This window comes from Parus major, chromosome 8 (genome assembly GCF_001522545.3).
Source record: "Parus major isolate Abel chromosome 8, Parus_major1.1, whole genome shotgun sequence".
NCBI lineage: Eukaryota > Metazoa > Chordata > Aves > Passeriformes > Paridae > Parus > Parus major.
The window spans coordinates 22,422,623-22,438,982 of record NC_031777.1 but is presented as its reverse complement, the minus strand read 5'-3'; the positions used below and the strand labels follow the sequence as shown (position 1 = coordinate 22,438,982).

General features: G+C 55.1%; 1 protein-coding gene across 1 annotated transcript; it reads left to right on the top strand.

Moving 5' to 3' along the window:
• On the top strand, positions 1–16,050 carry POMGNT1 (protein O-linked mannose N-acetylglucosaminyltransferase 1 (beta 1,2-)). Its single transcript, XM_015636596.3, has 22 exons — positions 1–23; positions 855–1,049; positions 3,056–3,164; positions 3,534–3,649; positions 3,905–3,970; positions 4,386–4,499; positions 5,145–5,262; positions 5,561–5,659; positions 6,149–6,276; positions 6,879–6,949; positions 7,227–7,302; positions 8,706–8,789; positions 8,922–8,963; positions 9,133–9,191; positions 9,722–9,794; positions 10,102–10,230; positions 10,537–10,662; positions 10,818–10,882; positions 11,236–11,280; positions 11,459–11,594; positions 11,909–12,018; positions 12,279–16,050. Exons 2-22 carry the CDS (start codon positions 939–941, stop codon positions 12,379–12,381), a joined length of 1,980 nt encoding a protein of 659 aa, XP_015492082.1. The 5' UTR covers positions 1–23; positions 855–938; the 3' UTR covers positions 12,382–16,050.
• The last annotated feature ends 310 nt before the right edge of the window (positions 16,051–16,360 follow it).

The following is a 16,360-nucleotide window of genomic DNA, read 5'->3' as shown; positions in this document are numbered from 1 at the left end:
GCCCGCCCCGCCTCAGCCTCCCCGTGAGTAACGCGGCCGGCACACGCCTTCCGGCTCTCCCCGGACTCCCCGCGGTCCCGAAGCGCCTGGGTCCCTCTCTCCCCGCCGCCTCTCGTTGCCGCCCTCAGACACCCGCCTCTCCCGCCCGGCCCGGAGCGCCTGGGTGCCCTTCGCCACCTCCTCCCCCAGAGTGCCTCCGGGCCTCTCGGCGCCCCTCTCCCCGCCCTGCCTGGCCTTGCTGGGGCACGCTGTGCTCCGGACAGGTCCCTGGCTCTGCCGGGGCTCCACATCCCGCCCAGGCCCAGCGCTTTGCTCCCCGCAGGGCGCCTGGCCTCCCGCTGGCACAGCTCCTCTGCCCGGGGGTGCCCGGAGCTCCAGCGGGACGCTGGCCCGGTGCTGCTCCCCGTGTCCGGCTGGCTGCACCCCGATAGCGGGGACGGGGCTGTTAGCGGGGAGCGTGTCTCTCCAGCAAGGACCCCGCTGGCACATATGGCCAATGATGGCCCATTCCATAACGATCGATGGTCCGGGATTTATTGTCTGCTTGTGACTTTGGGCTGCTTCTCTTTCCCAGAGCGTGGGAGCGGGCCCGTGGCACTGCAGCAGCCTCGCTGAGGGGTTGGCCTGGAGCAGAGGCAGTCACTGTCCGATGGGTTCAGGGGCTTCCCCTCACTCTGCAGCAAAGCCTGGCCTCCTGCATTGCTCCCAGGGGGAGTTCAGGCAGGCAGGGAGGCTCCAAAGGGCTTTTGCCCATGGCACATCAGTGCTGTCCACAGCCAACGTTTGTGCCAGGCTCTGTCTTTACTGGGGAGAGGGTTTGAAGGCAACTCCGTCACCTTCACCCCTCCTGGCAGGGAGCCCCGATGGACACGAGAGGAGAGCAGCACATGTCCTGACCCCCGCCCCACACGGCTGCCCCCGTGCCGGCCACCGGGACGATGGACGAGTGGAAACCCAACCCCACTGTGAAGCCCCACAAGAAGCGGAGCTGGTACCTTGCCTGGAAGTACAAGCTGATGAACCAGCGTGCACTGCGGAAGCTGTGTCAGGTGAGTCACCCGCGGCCCTGCAGTAGATTAGGAAGGATAATCTACAGGATTTACAAGTTTATGGAGCGGCTGCATGGGTGGAAGCATGTCTGCTGGCAGTCTGGGTGACCTAACATGCTGAAGAAGCGTAACTTGTTCCCCAAGAAGCTGCTTCCAAGTACCTGTGTGTGGAAGGGTCTGCCAGGTGTAGCAGCTCCTTTCAGTTGCCAGCAGACCTGTTGAGTCGCCATGAGAGATACAATTATCTAAGTGGCCTTGGGAAGTTTTTAGCTAGAAACAGACTGATTGCTCCCATTCTGGCTCTGGACCCATGCTGAGTGCTGCAGGGTTCAGCCTTTAGTTGTTTGATTTGCAAACCAAGCTGGGTATAAGGCACAACGGGTGGACACAAAAAATAGGGCTTGGTAATAGGATCTTATGCCCCTGAGGCAGCTGGTGTCTGGGAAAGCCTCAGGCTTGGTTGCTTGTGCTGTAAAACAGCTAATCCTTGGTGGAGACGGTGTCCTGGGGGGTACCTGAGGTTGTAAGGACAGGAAGATTTGGTCTCATGGCAGCAAAACACAGAACAGGGGCCTTTCCCCAGAGGATCTCATGAGATCTAGCAGTTGGTTGCTGTGGAAGGGAGCAGGAGAGGGCCTTGCATGTGCCTGGGAGGACAAAAGCTTTTGAGGGCTCCCTGGGCAAGAAGACTGCTCAGTTCTGTGTTTGATAGGGTGTTCAAGGCTTGGGAATGGGTCTGGTCATTCAGGCAGGCATTGCTCACCATGCTGGAGCAATGGGCTAGAGCCTGCACACATCTCTGTACTTCGCGGCATTGCTTAAAACACAGATGAAAATTTGGCTTAAAATAGGTAGACCAGAGCTGCAGGTATGGAATAGCCAGGTCTACAGCAGCCAAGCATTCATCAGTTGGCTTTGACTAAGCCAGCTCTGCTAGATCTGGCTGCTGGTCTTGCTTAATTCTTATTCCTGATTGCCTTATTCACTTTGGTCACCAGGGCTGTTCCCTCATGTCCCCAGTGCTGATCAGGGCAGAAGGTCTGGGCAGGTTGGTGAGGTGGCCTTGCTGCCTCTCCATGAGCACATGGCTCTGTTCATGCTTAATTAAAAGCTTTCTGTGCACAGATCCCAAAAGATGTTCATAGTCCTGAGTCAACAGCAAATTAACAAGCCAAAATGCCATAGCGACATTTATACCATCCTGTTGCCTTATTGCTGGTTTTCCATTTTCCTCAGTTACTCCTTGAACCTGCTTGGCAGAGGTAGCAGCAACACAGAGCTTTGAGGCAGGAGCTGGACAGACAGGGCAGGAATCCTTTTATTGCCTCTCACTGAGGACAGGCCAGTGTGTGATCCCAGCCCCATTAATGACCTCAGAGAATCAAGGGTCTGTTCCACAGCCCCCAGACCTTCCCAAGCCCAACGTGTCAGCGTCCACAAGGGTTGCAGTTGAAGTTTGCTGCAGATAGTAAGCTGCAGGCAGGTCTCTGCAGCCTGTGGTAAAGTGCAGTTTCCTGAAATCAGACCTCAGCTTCTTCCCTTTGTTTGATTCAGCTGCACAGCATCTCCTCTCTGCTGAATACCCTGAGTGCATCCTCTGGTTCCAGAGGGACAGATGAGAGCAGTGATGCTGCAGCAGAGGCAGAAGTTAAGGTTACCTTGGGAGCTGTAACTGAATTACCAAACTATTTGCCTGCAGGGCCCCTCAACCTTGATGCAATAATTTAGCAGGAATCTGCTCACAGATCTGGGAGCAGGGATACATTGGAGGTGGGTTAATTCTTACATGTCAAGGAGTCAGTGCTCTCCAGCTGAAGAATGCATTTCATCATGAAACTCAGTCACCGGTATTTCTTTTTGCTTTCCTCAGAAGAAATCAGGGGAAATGTTAGATGTTTGTGATCCCATGCAGGATCTCCTTGGGATGCCCTGCAGCCCATGCCAAGGCAGGCTGGATTTGGGATTGTTACTTACAAATTTCTAACACAAAACATCCTGCATTGCAGACAGGTGCTGTCCTCTTCCTGCTTGTGACCGTAATTGTGAACATCAAGCTGATCTTGGACACCAGGAGAGCTGCTTATGAGGAGGAAGAGGAGTCTGCACAGGACTATGGTGAGGGGCAGCATCCTGGTGTGCTTTGAAAGAAACGAAACAGGAGGGTTTCTTTAAGTCAGGGCTAACTAGTGACCAGCTACATCACAAAAAACAGATCTGTGCATGTGGGTTTTACAAAAATTAATAGAAAATGCTGCTCCCTTCCTAGTCTGTCTACTGAAGACTTTAGCACATTTGGCTGCAGAGATCTCTGGGGTCAGCTGAGGCCAGAGCTGTTGTCATTTGGTATTTCCCCTTACCTACCATCCCTGTAAATTCCAACCCATGACTCCTTGGGCTGGGGTGCCTTCTGGAGGTTTGGCTGGGTTAGCAGGGACAAGCTAGAGGTGCCTTGACTAATTGAAACTGCGAATTTCCCTGCTGTAGATGACGAGATGCTGAATGTGGAGGTCCCCAGGCACCCTGTCAACAACAAGAAGGTCCTGGATGTGGAGGTGTACTCCAGCCGGTCAAAGGTCTATGTGGCCGTGGATGGGACGACGGTGAGTGGCAGGTGCTGGCTGTCCTGTGAGCAGAGGGTGGACAGGGCTGGACGGGTGAAGCCACAAACAGCAGTGGTGAGAGCACTTCAGTGGCTGGCAAGAAGTTCTGCTTCCAGGACTTCTACTCTGGCACCCATCACTGCCACGAGCAAAGCCAAAGAGATTTGCCTCTTGTCTGGGGGCTCTGCTGTGCAGAACGGGCAGGGAATAAGAAGAAGTCTTGGCATATGATTCTCATCATTTATCCACTTGCAGGTCCTGGAAGATGAGGCTCGGGAGCAGGGAAGAGGGATCCATGTCATCGTCTTAAATCAGGCCACGGTAAAACATCCCCATGTCTTACTGGGCAGTTTGTCCTTGCTCCTGAGCTGTTGGGTACCTGAGGCCAGGGGCAGCCAGGAGGGAAGTCCCTGATTGCTTTTTGTGTGCAGTTTGCAGAGCATGGCACGGTCACCTAGAGAGTCCCTGCAGGGTTTGCTTGTGCTGCCTGCTGTTCTCCAGGAGTGGGCAGGGGAGGAGTTGTGAGGTTGGGTGATGCTTCCCATGAACCTTCCTGCAGAAAGGCCTGAGGGCTGAACTTGCCTGGGAGCTAACTCTGGGGACTAACTCCCTGGCATACCGGAAAAGCCACTCCCTGTGTTGCTCAGGGAATGAGGCTTCCAGGGCAGATTTCCATAATTCTATGTGTCCATACCATGTAGTATTTAAGACCCATCTGACGTATGAATACCAACAGGGTCACGTGATGGCCAAGAGGGTCTTTGACACCTATTCCCCCCATGAAGATGAAGCCATGGTACTTTTCCTCAACATGGTTGCCCGGGGCCGGATCCTGATATTTACCATTAAGGTACGTGACCCTAATATCAAAAAAAGTCATCTTGAGTTGGGATGTCCTGAAGCTCATCTGGGCAGTAGCCTCCTGAATGTCATCAGGCATTCCCAGGATTAAATGTCACATCCCCATGGGGCTGTGACTCCCTCTCTGGATCACCTCCCTTGTCCTCTTGCTCTCCCTTCTTGCTGCAGGTACTGCTGTGCCCAGCAAAGCAGGAGAGCAAAAAGTAGATGTGTGAGAGCCCACAGCAATAGACAAGGGGTTAGGTGGAGAATGGACGTGAGGAAATACGAGGATGTGGTGGGATCCTTCTGGCTCCCAGTTCCAGGCTTTACAAGGGCCCTGTGGACTGTGCTAGGTCTGGGCTGCTGTGCAAGCAGCACTGTGCTGCTTCAAGGTATCACTTTTAGCTGTGTGAAGTGTTACTTAACACATGGCCCTGCTTGAAAACAACAAAGAAACAGGAGTCCATGATTCCTCTGACGACCCTGTGGGTCATCGCAAAGTCACTGACAGCTTTAGTGGTACATAGGCCCTGAAGGTTTCTGGCTTAACTGGTTCAAGGGTAGGAGTGGGCCCTGTACCCTTTCAGTATTGATGGGAGACTTTTCCCTGTCAGGAGCCAGACCTCAGCTGCAGGGTTGTGTTTTGTTCCAGGATGAAGGCTCCTTTCACCTCAAGGAGACAGCCAAGAATGTCCTGAAAAGCCTGGGGAGCCAAGTTGCACCATTCCTGAGCTGGAGAGACATGTGGACATTTGTGGGGAAGAAGGGGGGTGAGTTTTGCACAGGCTGGGAGAGGGTTTGTGGCTCCTTTCTTTGGGAGAAACCAGGTAAGGACAAACCCAGCCCATCCCCAACAGGCTCTATGAGCAGGGAGCAAGTCACAGAGTGTCAGCTCCATTCCTGGGGGTGAGGGAAGGTATGGAGGCAGAGCATGTTCCTTCACCAGTTTGCCAGAGGCCAATGGGAAAAGGTGTCAAGCTGTGCCTCAGGCTGACAGCCCCTGGTCATGCCTTGACAAAGTGGGGCTGGGCCCTTGCAGGCAGTCCTGACCCTGTGTTCCTGCTCCAGGAGAAGTGTATGGGGAGAAGCACGCCAAGTCACCTGCCCTCTCGACATGGGGTGATCCCGTTCTGCTGAAGACAGAAGTTCACCTGACATCTGTGGAAGGTAGGAAGTACAGTCTGCTCTGTGGTTTTCCTGGGAGACATCTCCATGCTGCCTGATTTTAAGTCAAAGGCATGGGCCTGGATTTAAGGCTTTTTGAGATGATGATGGTGGTGGTAACTTTTAAAATGGGCTTAGCTCCCTTTCTTCCTGCTTCCATGGCAATTCCTGGCATGGTTGTTGAGAAAGGTGAAGGTGGAGAAGAGGGAACATTGCCAATTGCCACCTCTCCAAATCAGACCTGGTCTGTTTTTTGACTGTTGGCCTTGGACAACCCACTGCTGCTCAGAGAGGCCAGAGGTGGGGTTGGGCTCTGCATGGCTCCTGGGATCCATGATCCATGGATCTGGCATCCAGAGTGTTCCTTGTTCATTGCTGAGGACTGGCTTGCTGGCTCAGCCCAGGGAGAGCCGTGTGTGTGGTATCCCAGCCTGGAGCACTCAGGGTGGGTCTGTGGGGGTGACAGGTCTGTTTTTGCTCCTTGCACTCCAGATGCTGAGTGCCATTGGCCCGACACGGAGCTGAACCGGCGCCGCAAGAGGTTCTGCAGCAAAGTGGAAGGTTACGGCAGCGTCTGCAGCTGCAAAGACCCCACACCCATCGAGTTCAACCCTGATCCTGTGAGTGCAGGGGCAGAGTGTTCAGGGAGGCTCCAGGAGAGAGGGCTGGGCTGGACCAGGTGTGTTTTGCAACTGATGCAGAGCACTGTCCTTAAGCACCAGCTGAGTGATGCAAACTGCCCCTGGGCAAGCCCTTGGCCCCAGCAAAGGTGAGGTGAATATTTGAGGGCAGGTCATGCTGGGGCAGGGGAATTCCTTTGCTCTGAGTTGCCAGGAATAGTTACCCTATTCTAGGGATATCAGTGTAAGTAGCAGAGCCTGAACATCTAGAGACAGAGCAGCTATCGTGACTTTTGGACTTGTCCTTGGCACGGTGCTGAAGGGTTAAGACACAGGTCTCTGAGTGAATGCAAAGTGGGATTTTGGAGCTGGGTCAGAGGTGAGGTGAGGTGAAGAAGGGAAGCTGGCAGGGTCTCCAGTAGTGCTGAGGGCATCCTGGTTGGTTGGTGTGGCCCTGAGCCAAGAGGTAGGACTATGCAGCTCTGCTGTCCTAACAGTGGTCCCTACCCCTTGGGTCCTCCTCTCAGTGGTGTAAAAGCATAGCATCATTTTAGTTTGCATGGCCTCTCCCACCCTCACTCACACACATTGTTCTCTTCCAGCTTAAAGACAATAAAGTCTTTGACGTGCCAGTAGCTGTCATTGCAGGGAACCGCCCCAACTACCTGTACAGGTAAGCACTCCCAGAGGGCACGGCTCCTCTGCTCTGTGCCACAAGACCAGGCATGGCCCAGGCCCTTCCCTTTCTCCTGCTGGCAGGATCCAGCTTCCTCCTGGAGTTGCATGAGCACCAAGGGCAGACCCTGGGGGAGGAAAAGGGAAGGTGTAGGTGGGTCCTGTTCCCCTAATCATGCACACTTTCCCCCACCCCAAGGGATCCATACCCCTGTGCTGCAGGGCCTGTGCCCACTGGGGCTGTGCTGCGCTCAGGCCCCTCCGTCTCTCCTCAGGATGCTGCGTTCCTTGCTGTCGGCTCAGGGCGTCAATCCACAGATGATCACAGTCTTCATCGATGGGTACTATGAGGTGAGGGCATTGCCAGAGATCCCTGTGGCCAGCTCTGTGCTCCCCCAGCCCAGTGCTGGCCCAGTCCTTGGAGGGTGGCAAGTTGAGAGCCTTGTCACCTTCCTCCTGCAGTGTGTCACACTGCTCCTCACCTGCTCCTACACAAAGTCAGCCAAAATCACCCAAGCCATGGATAAAGCTGCCTTGGCCTTTCCCAAAGCCCAAGGCTGACCATGTCAGGAGGGGGGTTGGTGTGCAGGAATGGCACATGGTGGTTATGCTGGGCTCTCCCCATCCCTTTTTCTCACTTGATGAGCATGGCCAGCCCCTTGAGCAGGCTCAGGGTGTAACACCACTTGTCCAGTTGGTTCACATGGAGAGGAACAAACCAGTCCAGCCATGCCTGTCCAGCTCCATTCTCAGAAAGAGGTGAAGAGACACAGTGTGTTTTCCTAAGGCTCAAAGCTTGGGGTTCCTGAAAGCTGGGGTCAGGTGAAGGAGAACTGGCCCTTTAGAGGCAAAGACCTTCCTCTCACTCAACCTTGTATAGCCCTGGAGGGTCCCACTGAAAGCCCTGTCTCTCTGGCAATGGAATGTACTCTGGGACAGGCATGTGAGATCTTAGTAGATCTCAGGAGCTAGGCCTCATCTCTGCAGCATCCAATGAGGTACTGCCTGGTTGCCCTGGGATGGAGACAACTGTTCCCTTGCAGGTCTCTCCCACCACTGCCACACTGTGGGGCTGGGGGAGCTGGCTTGTTTATGCAGGCTCTTGCTGCACCACATCAGAGCAGTTAAAGATAGCAGCATCCATTGCCATGGCAACTGGAGCAGCATCCCTTAGCTACGAGGGGGCAGCCTGGATGCTCGAGCCGCCATGGTGGATACCAGGGAAAGGGGGAAGGGTTGGTACAATGGGAGCTCCTTCTTTTTTTTGTGGCTAGGAGGTGGGATATACAGTAAGGGCATGGAGAAGACATCGGTGGCTCCTTCTTGGGGCAGAGATATGTCAGCCCAAATCTGGATTACTTCTGACCCCTGTACTTGGTCAGAAAGGTCCTTCTCTTGGCAACCATGAGAGAAAATTGAGTTGATTGTGGTTTTGCCATTAAGCAGCTGCTAGGTGGTCCTGGTAACACCTGTTTTCTTTCTGCACTGTCTTTGGAGGGCTGGGAATCTGGGACCTCTCACATATTCTTGGACACAACTTTGGGTCTGCAAAATGAGCTAACAAAGTCATGGTGGTATTGAAGGGCCATGAGGGTTTGGCAAGTTCTGTGCTGCAGGGTCTATATTGAGCCTCACTAGTCTCCAAGAAGACAGCCACATTCAGGGGATGTTCCTCTTGGCCTGGGGAGCTGACACTGGCAGGGGAGAGGAGAATGACCCACACGTTTGATGAGCTTTGTACTTTTCCCTCGCAGGAGCCAATGGATGTCGTGGAGCTGTTTGGCCTCTCAGGAATACAGCACACTCCCATCAGCATTAAAAATGCCAGAGTTTCCCAGGTGAGAGAGCTTTCCAAACCCTGAGACAGTTATTTCCAGGGACCTCGGATAGCATTTGAGGGAGGCAGGCTTAGCCCCAGATCTGTGTGCCATGCTGATGCTATCACAGGCAATGATTGTCTTTTCTTGTAGCACTACAAAGCCAGTCTGACTGCAACCTTCAACCTGTTCCCGGTGAGTGACACTGCTACAGTACAGCCTTCCCCTGGCATTTGTGATCCCAGTCCCACAGGAGCTGGGATTAGTCCTTCAGGGCAAGGAACTGCACAGACACAGCACACTGCTTGTGTCTTTGCTCTGTCCTGTTCATCTCCATCCCTCTGATGTTCTCCTTGCCCTACAGGATGCTAAATTTGCTGTGGTTCTGGAGGAAGACCTTGACATTTCTGTTGACTTCTTCAGGTAAAGTTGGGGGTTCCTGTGTGGGATCATTTCCTGGAAGCTCTCTGGATGCTCAGGGGAGGCCAGATCCCTGCCTGCTGTAGCTCACTTACCTGAGGCTGAGCAGACCCCAGACAAAAGCCATAACTGAGATCTGCCTTCAGAGTCTGAGGCCACTGTCCTGGCAATCAGTGCAGGGTGTCTTCAAGGTTGGAGATCACTTCCTGGTTGGCTTTTTGGGGACACTGATCAATTCACATGGTTGGAGCTGCCCCATAGCCAGAGGACAGGGGCAGTGTCTAATGAGGCTCCTGTTTCCTCTTAAGGAAAAGAGACTGATGGGCAGGAGACAGTGCTGTCCTTTCCCCGTGGTGAGATGCAGCTTAGTTTGTTTGGGTGCTCCTCCCCTGCTCTCCCAGCAGCATCAGCTGTCTCGGGCCAAAAATTGGGATAAGTGGTTCCAGCAGTTGGGGGTGACTCATTCTTGGTGGAGGGTTTACCTTGGTTTGCATGGTAGAAGGGTGTGTGACTAGGGTCAACTCTTTCCTCAGCTTTCTGAGCCAGTCAATACACCTTCTGGAGGAGGATGAGAGCCTGTACTGCATCTCTGCTTGGAATGACCAGGTGGGTCAGGGAAGGATGGTGGAGCAGGGCCACCTCTGCCCTGTGTTGTTTCCATGTCAGACTGGGGTCCAGGTTCCATCTTTGAAGCAAAGTGTGTGTCCCCACTGTCATCCTAAATGAGTCTTTCTCCCCAGCCCTGGACTCTTCAGAAGTGCCCCTGCAAATCACCCTCCTGTCCCTGCCATGTGGTTTCCAGTGGCTGTTCCCTTCTTGCCATGATAAGAAACTCAATGGAGCACAATGCCTGCCTTCTTTTGGTGGGGGGCAGTTGCATTCAGTGTGCTGAGCACTCCCCATAACCCTGCAGGGCTATGAGCACACAGCTGAGGACCCCTCACTCCTGTACCGTGTGGAAACCATGCCAGGCCTGGGATGGGTGCTCCGGAAGAGCCTGTACAAGGACGAGCTGGAGCCAAAGTGGCCAACCCCTGAGAAGGTGAGTACCTTGGAAGGATCCTTTCTTCTACGCCTCCATCTCTGCCCATCAGCAATCCCTGATCTTCACCCAGTTCCTGGGTGTAGAGCTCCTGGATAGGCTAATCCCTGTGCTTATACTGGGAAGGATTCTGCCCAAGCAGAATGGATTTGGGACAGGCAGTGACTTGAGGAGACACATAACCATCCACAGAGCTGGGGCCAAAGGGGCTTGACCTGGTGTGGGCACCCAGAAAGGTCCCTGGACTGCCACATTGCCAAAGCCTGTCCTCAGAGTTGAGTGTGAGCAGCAGTTTCCCCTCCCCAGCTCTGGGACTGGGACATGTGGATGCGGATGCCTGAGCAGCGGAAGGGTCGGGAGTGCATCATCCCGGACATCTCGCGCTCCTACCACTTTGGCATCGTGGGGCTCAACATGAACGGCTACTTCCACGTGAGTGACCTCCCGCAGCCCCCAGGCGCTGTCCTGCTGCTGAGCTCTGACTCAGACACCTCCCCAGGTAGTGGGGATGCTTGAGCTCATCTCCAGGTATTGCTGACCCATGATCAAACCTGGTTTTCCTTCCCTGCCCTCTCTCTTTCTCCCAGGAAGCCTATTTCAAGAAGCACAAGTTCAACACAGTTCCAAATGTCCAGCTTAAAAATGTGGAGAGGTAAGTGCTAATCACAATGAGCCCTTGATGAAACAGTTGCTTGGTCTGACCCTTGTCTCCTTTTGCTGGAGTCATCTCCCATCTGGAGTGGCCATAACCTCCTGCATCAGCACACTGGCCTCTGCTGGGGAGTCCTGGCAGTGGTTTTTGCAAGGCTGGGTTTGGCTACCCTGTGCTTGAGGGGGACATGTTGAAGGGTCATGGTTTTGCTGCCACATCTCAAGAATGTGTGTCAGTCCCTGCTCTCCATTTACTAGTTCCAGCTGTCTTTAGTGTTACACTGGGGCAGTCCTAAATTTGGATCAAACTGTCTGACTGTCCCCTGATCTCCGTGTTCTCTCTTCCTCCAACAGCTTGAGGAAGGATAACTACGAGACTGAAATTCATCGGCTCCTGGGGTGAGTGCCTGCTGGAAGGCTGAGAGACCACAAGACACACTGGGTGAACCAACCAGAACAGAAGGAGGGGTAGAGGTGGCCCTGGTGGCCCCAGCCATGTCTTGCACATCAAAAGTACTCTGCAGTGGGAAAAGGGAGAAGATGGGGTCCCCTCTCACCCTTTTTTCTGTTTCCACAGTGAGGCTGAGGTCTTGGACCACAGCAAGAACCCCTGTGAGGACTCCTTCGTGCCCGACACCGAGGGCAGGGTCTATGTCATGTTCATCAGGATGGAGCAGGAAGCGGATTTCACCACCTGGACTCAACTTGCCAAGGTGAGGGCCCAGACATGGCCTGTCCTCAGCCCTGCACTGGTCTCTGTGTCGCTGAGAAACACCTGGCTGTTTTTCTTGGGTTTTCCCATGGCATTGACACAGCTCACCAAACGGGTTCTTGCTGTCCCTAGGGGATGTTGAAGCTCTTGGTGTGGCTGGAGGGATGCAGCCCTGTGCCACCCCAGGCTTGGGGTGCAGCCTTTGCTGTGCCTCAGTGAGGGCAGGCATTGCTGCTCTTCCCATGCCAGGGGACACCTGGCCCTGGTGTCCATCCCCAGGCTCTGATGCCTTTTCCTCCCTCCCCACCATCCTAGTGCCTCCACATCTGGGACCTGGACGTCCGCGGGAACCACAAGGGGCTGTGGCGGCTCTTCCGCAAGAAAAACCACTTCCTTGTGGTGGGGGTCCCTGCCTCCCCCTACTCGTGAGTATCAGGGACACGAAGGGCTGAGCAATGCCCCATCCTTACAGCACTGTCCCCTGCCTGGCACACACCAGCACCCACCTCTGTCCCAGCCCAATCCTCGGGGGACACCACCTTCACTCCTTAACCAGTGTGGTGGAAGGCAGGACGGGAGGGTTCCCAGGGTTGGAGGATGTCCCAGTGGGAAGGAGATCATGCCATTGGGGTCCTGAGGGGAACCATCAGCTATGCCTGCTCCCATCCAGCCCCCTCACCTGCAGGTCCAAGAAGCCCTCGTCGGTGACACCAATCTACATGGAGCCCCCTGCCAAGGAGGAGGGGGCGGGGGCAGTGCCAGCGGTTGCAGCAGCAGAGCAGACGTGAGGCTGGCAGCTGGAAGCAGAGGGGACCGGGGGAGCACAGAGACCCCCACGGTGCAGAGACAGAGTTGGCAGCAGCTCTCGGAGGCTGGTGACTGGATACAGAATCCTGTTTTGGGCTGCTAAAGCAGATGTTGGGCTCCCTCCAGCCCCCTGTTGTGGTCTCCCTTTCCCTTGCACAGGACAGGGTCCTTCCCTGTAGATATGCTACCCCATCCCATGAACTTGTTTTTTTTAACACAGACACTCTACTAACGCTGCTCCTTTTGCCCCCTGGCTGGGCAAGGCTGGAGGAAGGAGATGCTCAACTGGAGGCTAGAGGGGGCCTCAAAAAACACCTCTGCTCTCCTTTTTGGCCCTGAAGTCCTGAGAAAGCAGCATGGTGTGAGTGCTGCAGCCTGCCAGCTGGGTGTTATTTATTAACTCTTGCCTGCTGGCTTTGTGCCCCATGGTGAACACAGTGCTGAAGAGGGGATATTCCAGCATCTCTCCTGTTACCTGCACGATGGATGCACCTTGAAGACTATGTGCTGGCTTGGACCTTCCTGCACACTGGCTCTGCTCCGTGGGCTGCAGGTACTGGTGCAGCCCAGCTCACAGAAAAGGGAATGCTGGAGAGGAGCTGGATTTGCTGCAGACACGGAGGGGACACCCCACACCCAGCACGAGGACGGTCAGTTCTGGAAGCTGGAGGTGATTGTAGGTGGAAGTGGACCAGGCTGTGTGCTCTGGCTCAGGCTGTCCTCACCCACCTTCTCTGTGGGGAGCAGCCCTGCCCCTGGGTCGTGGGAGAGGGGGTGAAAGTGCCTTGCAGAGCGAGATGGGAGCAGCCAGCAGGTATCATCCGCTGGGTGTAGGGGCAGGGTGAGCCAGGGTCATCTGGAGCGAGAGATGCTGCACTATGGTCCTTGCCTGTGGTACTGTACCCTGTCCCCATCTTCCCTGCCCTGGTATCCTCTGCTTTTGCTGAAGGCAGGGGAAGTTTTTTCTCCTGAATCCCCACCCTTAGTTCGATGAGTTTCTGGCAGGGAAGGTATGAGCTGGTCTGGGATGGGCAGCTTGGCCCTCCCATTGTGGTACATCCCTTGTGCAGAGGGAGAGGGAGGGGGTTCCATGCCTTAGGAAGGATCCCAGGGCCCCCTGCCACCCCCAGCCATTTGGTACTAGTGTCCCTGCACCCAGGGGTCAGTCCTGGGCCCCTTGCTCAGTACAGCTCCTCCTCTCATCTGTGCAGCTAGAGATCCATTCTCTGCTCTGCCCTTTCCCTGAGGTAACAGGGGCTCTTCCCCTTCATTTTCTCACTGTGAACTGAGCATCGGGGTCTACACTACACTAACTTATTTATTTATTGTTCCTGGGAAGGGGTGGATAACAGGAAGCAGCATGGAGGGCTGGCAGCCCCCAGCCTGCACAGGAACAGTCATGGGAGGTTTGTCTCTTGTCCCCCTGGCTATACCCTCTGTTCCCTGCTTTCCTCCCTTGCCCAGAACAGGAATGAAAACTTGTGAACCAGGAAACTCCTCTTGGCCAAGATGATCCCAGTGTGGATGCAGCACAGCCCTAGCATGGCTATGGGGACTCTGACCCTCACAGTCCCTTGCATGCCTGCCCCAGCAGCAGGGATGGGATGGATGGATGCAGGAGGGGAACCAGAACGTGCAGTGGCACCCTTGAGGCTGCAGTACCAGTCTGGGGCTCTGCTCTGGCAGCCAGTGGGCAGGTGGCCCCTGTGCTGGCCCTCAGGGTAAGGCAGATCTTTTATGAGGGTGGAAAAGGGACTTCTTTCTGAGGAAAAGTAGCTTGCTCCCTATGGCCTACTTTGGAAGAACTTCCAAATGGCTCTCCATTGCTCTTCCTTGGCACCTCTGTTCCCAAGGTTCAGTTTCTTTTCCCCTTAAAACTAAATGCATCCTCTCTCCTTTCTCAGCTAGGGCTCAGGCTTGGCTTCTTCCCAGCTCCTCTTGGGGCTGGGGAAGGTGATCCTAGGGATAGGGAATGGCTAAACATGAGTTCCCCTCTCCTCCCCTGCCAACCAGGGCTCTGTGGCTCCCTGCTCTCAGTGACAGCAGGACTCAACTGGTGGGCTTTAGGCTCCCCCTTCTCCACACACCAGGCCAGGCCCACAGGGTGCTGTTCTCTGTCCCTCCCTGTCCCCCCAGCTAGGCTCCAGAGTGGCAGCCATGGCAGGGCTGGGCGTGTGGCATCATCAGGGTTTGACGCTTTCTGAATTGAATTATTTTTTCAAGAGTAAACATTGCAAAGCTGTTGAGCCTTGTGTGTTTCATAGTTGGCCCTGTGCAGGGTACAGGGCCGGGGTCCCTGGCTCTGGGGTCCTGCCTGGAAAGGACAGACCCCTGTCCTCTGGTGTCTTACTCTGCCCAGGCTGCACAGGCCTGGCCATGGGCTAACAGTGGCCCCAGGCCTGTGCCAGCAGAGGTCCTCTGTGTGGTGCTATGCAGTGCCAGCAGGGCTGGCACAGGTTTGTGAGCTGTTTCCTCCTCAAGCTTTATCACTTTTATCTTCAGCTCAGCAAGTGATGGAAACTGACGAGCTGCCTGGTAACTCTCCCCCGTCTTCCTCCTGGCACCTCCAGCTGCTGTGTCCTGAGAAATACAGCCTTGTCACCCTCTTGACCATCCCAAATTTCTGCCTCTGTGGAGCAGGGAACCCTGAGGGCTGGAGATGCACCCATTTCTGAGGCAGAGACGACTGAAATTAAGTGGTAGTTGGGAGAGTGTCAGCCACCAGCATGGACCAGCTGCAACCTGCACCCCCATCCTGCTGCCTCCTGCTCCCCTGCCCGATCCCTTCAGCCAGACTGGGCTGACAGCCCCTCCCCAGGACCAAGCACAGCTTTCTGGCAGGGTGACCCCTTAGCAGAAGTTTTTTACATAGTCCCAGGGGCTTGGTGAGGGGCTCTCACCTCCTGGCAAGCCAAACCCTGCAGCACCAAGTCTCTGCCAGGGCTCCATGGGCGAGAGGAGGATCCATCTGTTGAGTCTGAGTGCCGGGGGCAGAGCCCTGCAGGGTGATGTGGGCTCAGGTCCCACAGCCTCCATGTCGTGGCCACCTCAGGGAGTCAGTGTGTGCAAACTGATGCGTTTATAGGAGCCTCCCCTCCTGAAACAGGGATGAGAGTAGAAGCAAGTTAACCCCTTGAAGGAAAGAAGCTGTGCCAGGCTGGTGGACAGCCTCAGCTTGTGACCCCCAGGTGCTGGTGCTGCCAGGGTTCAGTACCCAGGGGTTTCAGTCCCTGGGATGCTCATTAGATGAGTCCTCTCTCATCATCCTGCCCTTTTGTGGGGTCTCGCTCACTGCCTGCTGCATCCTGCTGGTGCTGGAGCATTCACCACTGTCCCAGGAGCTGGCTGGGCAACTGTCCCCTCTCCTGCCTGTCCTGGAAGTCCAATCCAGTGGTGGCAGAGCTCAGCCCCGTGTGGCAGCAGCTGTAGCACGTGCTGCCAGAGCCGCAGTTCTCACCCAGCCCGTGCAGCACCCCCGGCCCGGCCTCCCTGGCTTTGTGCAGCCGTACAAAGGAGAACCTGTCCAGGCTGCTCCACCTCCCAGGAGCTGGCTGATAATTAAACAAAAGCAAAATAGCGTTGGCATGAAACTTGACCTTTCCAGAGCCTGTAGGGGGTGGGGAATTTTGCATAATTTCTGGTGGTGTTTACTTTTATGCGTTATAGTTTTTTGTTGGAGATCTCTGTGCTGGGGGAACAGGAAGTCCCTGTGCTCCGATGACGGGCTGGTATGTGGCAGACAAGGTCCAGGCTGACCCTTCCCATGGCACATGGGTTCCTCTGTGCCCCACAGATGGAGAAAAGAGTCCTCTGGCATAACACACCCAGTCTCTTGAATGGAGAGATCTCAGCACCAGAAGGATGCTCTGTGTGCTGGCCCCATCTCCTTCCCTGCATGGAAGGGAGTCAGTGATGCCCTGTCCTGCCACTTGCATCCCAGCCCAGGGAACTGATCCTAAA